Raw genomic sequence first — 3,951 nt, forward strand, 5'->3', positions numbered from 1 at the left:
TTCCTGATTCTCTGAGGTGTAAGAAAGTGATTTGTGGTACACTAAGATATGCTACTGAATTCTCTATTAAGTTCCTTGTGGGTAAGTTTATGTGTCCCTGGAAGAGTGAAGACCTGGTGATTTCTTCTCAGCTATCTTCCTGATCATCACTGGTTGATTTTAAGGTCATATATTAGAAGTTGTCAGTACATTCATCTGAGAGTAGTCCCTGGAATGACTTTACTTTCATTATTTGATCTCTTTCAGCTATATTTTCACTCGGCACCCAGACATTCCTGCCAAAGTCATGCACAGAAGTTTCTTTCCAAAATGTGTCCATGAGTAGATATAAACATAGTGTCCTTGAGAATGGACACTTAATGACAGACTGGAACAAGGATGGGGAGAGTGAAGACCATCAAAGACATCCGGGGACTCCCATTCCAGAGAATGATTATGAATGTAATAAAAATGGGGAGGTCTTTGATCAAAACACCAATCTTATTACACACAAGACTATCCCTAAGGGAGAGAATCCTTACAAATATAACAAATGTGGGAAAACTCTTAACCAGTCCTCCCATGTTGGTGATCATCAGAGGACTCATGTGGGAAAAAACCATAACCTATGTAATAAACCTGGGAACGTGTTTGGTGAATCATCAAAACTAAATACACAGAAGACAATCAGTACTAGAAAGAAAAGGTATATAGGTGATGAGTGTGTCAAAGCCTTTGACCACCAGCAATTGCATACTGGACAGAAACCTTACCAATATCAAGAATGTGGCCAGGCCTTTAACCAGCCCTCAGACCTTACTCAATATCTCCGAATCCACACTGGAGAGAAACCTTACCAATGTAAAGAATGTGGCAAGGCCTTTAACAAACACTCAATCTTTTCTCGACATTATAGAATTCATACTAGAGAGAAACATTGCCAATGTAAAGAATGTGGTAAGGTCTTTACCCGGCACTCAGACCTTACCAAACATCACCGAACCCATTCTGAGGAGAAGCCTTTCGAATGTAAAAAATGTGGCAAAGCCTTTAAGTGGTCCTCAGCCCTTAAACAACATCATCGAATCCATACTGGAGAGAAACCTTACCAATGTCAAGAATGTGGCAAGCTCTTTACCCAGCTCTCACACCTTACCAAACATCATCGAATCCATACTGGAGACAAACCTTACCAATGTAAAGAATGTGGCAAGGTGTTTAACAAGCACGCATTCTTTACTCGCCACCACAAAATCCATACTGGAGAGAAACCTTACCAATGTCAAGAATGTGACAAGGCCTTTATCCATCCCTCAGGCCTTATTAAACATCACAGAACTCATGCTGGAGAGAAACCTTATCAATGTCAAAAATGTGGCAAGGCCTTCAAAAAGCATTCTACCCTTATTCGACATCACAGGATTCATACTGGACAGAAAAGTTACAAATGTCACGAATGTGGCAAGGTCTTTGCCAGTACCTCAGGCCCTAGTAGACATCACAGAATTCATACTGGAGAGAAGCCTTACCAATGCCAAGAATGTGGCAAGGCCTTTCATTGGCCCTCAGAACTTATTCGACATCAGATAATCCATACTGGAGAGAAACCTTACCAATGTAAAGAATGTGGCAAGTCCTTTAACATGCACTCAATCCTTACACGACATCACAGAATCCATACTGGAGAGAAACGTTACCAATGTAAAGAATGTGGAAAGGCCTTTACTCAGCCCGCAGACCTTACAAGACATCACAGAATCCATACACAGGAGAAACCTTACGAATGTAAAGAATGTGGTAAGGCCTTTACCCAGCCCACAGACCTTACCAGACATCACAGAATCCATACTCGGGAGAAACCTTACCAATGTCAAGAATGTGGCAAGGCCTTTACCGATCGTTCAAGCCTTACTGAACATTACAGAATCCATACTGGAGAGAAACCTTACCAATGTAAGCAATGTGGCAAGGCCTTTGCCCATGCCTCAGGCCTTACCCAACATCAGAGAACCCATACTGGGGAGAAACCTTACCAATGTCAAGAATGTGGTAAGGTCTTTACCCAAACCTCAAACCTTACCAAACATCACCGAATCCATACTGCAGAGAAACCTTACGAATATAAAAAAAGGGTGGGGTGGCCTTTAAACAGTACTCAGCTCTTAACATCAGAGAATTCATTCTGGAGAGAAACCTTACATGTCAACAATGTCGTAAGCCCTTTAACAGGCTCTTAGCTATTAATCAATATCAGATTAATAAGTTGTGTTCACTATCAGACGAGTAGATAATGTGTGTATATACAGTATGTGCTGGCTATAATCAACAATACTGTATTGCCTTTTTGGAAGATGTAAAGGGAATAGATCCTAAAACTTCTTAAAATACCCACGAAAATTATAACTGAGATGATGGATGTTAACTAGATCTATTATAAATACTTTGCAATACATACGTGTATCAAATCCTTAAGTTGTACACCTTATTCTAATATCATGTCACTCCTCTCTGTAATCACGTGGGGGTAAAAACTTAAGCAGATTTGTGGCTGTTCATACATGAGAATAAAAAAATGTGGGTGGTGACCCAAAAGATACAGGCTTAATGAAACCCTCATTTTTAGCCACACAAGACCCTTAACAGAAAGTAGAGCCAAGTCTACTGAAGTTCACCATTACTAACATACGATTGTGTTTTTTATTTATTTATTTGTTTATTTTAATGTTTTATTTATTTTTGAGACAGAGAGATTCAGAGCCTGAGCGGGAAGGGGCAGAGAGAGAGGGAGGCACAGAATCAGAAGCAGGCTCCAGGCTCTAGCTGTCAGCACAGAGTTTGAAGCGGGGCTCGAACCGATGAATGTGAGATCATGACCTGAGCCGAAGTCGGAGGCTTAACGGACTGAACAACCGAGGCCCCCCATGATTGTGTTTTTATTAGCTCTTAAATACATGATGATTGGTTATGGTAGTGATAGATAATAACTACATTAGGTATATCATCAATCTTAATACAAAAATTATAAGCTGTATGCTTATAAAATATTTAAATAAGGCAAAAAGAACCATTAATTTCTGCCAATCAACAATAGTTTGATCTTCAGACATAACCATTCTTCAAGTAGAGGTGGATCCTCCATCTTCTACAAATTCAGAGTGTATGTGAACTTGCAGTTGAAATTGTGTAACATGTAGGTGCTAAAATATGTGTTTGGTTCAATGTTTATGTACATATGGTCACAAACATATTCTCAAATTGCTTTTCTTTTTAATTTTTTTAATGTTTTTTTAATTTATTTTTGATATAGAGAGAGACAGAGCATGAGAGGGGGAGGGGCAGAGAGAGAGGGAGACAGAATCTGAAGCAGGCTCCAGGCTCTGAGCTAGCTGTCAGCACAGAGCCCGACGCGGGGCTCGAACCCACAAACATGAGATCTGACCTGAGCCGAAGCCGGCTGCTCAACTGACTGAGCACCCAGGTGCCCCTCAAATTGCTTTTCTTAATCAATGCTACTTGAAGGTGGTATTTACAGACCAGTAGAAATGGATCTCACAAAAACACGTCATATACCACAGTAATTGATCAGAAAACATCCTTGTTCAGTTTCTTGTTTATAAGCTTCCATAGTTGAATATATCTGTCTCCTGCTATCACACACGTCATGAAATGTGATCTTTGATGGGTACACATGTGACTTAACTGGGTGGTTTGGGAGACGAGACTGTTGCATCATCAGGAGTGTGCATTTTTACAGTGGATGGACTATTTCTAAATTTCTCTTGCTAATAGGTTTAAAACAAACATGACATAATATCCTACCAACTGGGTTTCCACTGTTAAATTAAATAGGGAAGCCATAGCCTGAGGTGGCTCTGATACCACCAAAGCCTCTGTAAGGAAACCATGACTTAATTAGCAGTCACTGCACTGGAGCAGAAGAAAATGAATGTAAGAACAATTACAGTCAACTAG

The 3,951-nt window shown here is 40.1% G+C and overlaps 1 protein-coding gene across 1 annotated transcript in view; it reads left to right on the top strand.

The window, feature by feature from the left end:
* The window catches only part of LOC115281187 (zinc finger protein 345-like), a 486,358-nt gene extending 483,783 nt beyond the window's left edge, over window positions 1-2,575 (top strand). Inside the window, 3 exon segments of the mRNA XM_029926519.1 lie at window positions 247-2,102; window positions 2,105-2,141; window positions 2,144-2,575. Of these exon segments, the coding sequence (XP_029782379.1) occupies window positions 247-2,102; window positions 2,105-2,141; window positions 2,144-2,196 (1,946 nt within the window). The 3' untranslated portion in view covers window positions 2,197-2,575.
* The last annotated feature ends 1,376 nt before the right edge of the window (window positions 2,576-3,951 follow it).

The sequence above is a fragment of the Suricata suricatta genome, chromosome 16 (assembly GCF_006229205.1).
Source record: "Suricata suricatta isolate VVHF042 chromosome 16, meerkat_22Aug2017_6uvM2_HiC, whole genome shotgun sequence".
Taxonomy (NCBI): domain Eukaryota; kingdom Metazoa; phylum Chordata; class Mammalia; order Carnivora; family Herpestidae; genus Suricata; species Suricata suricatta.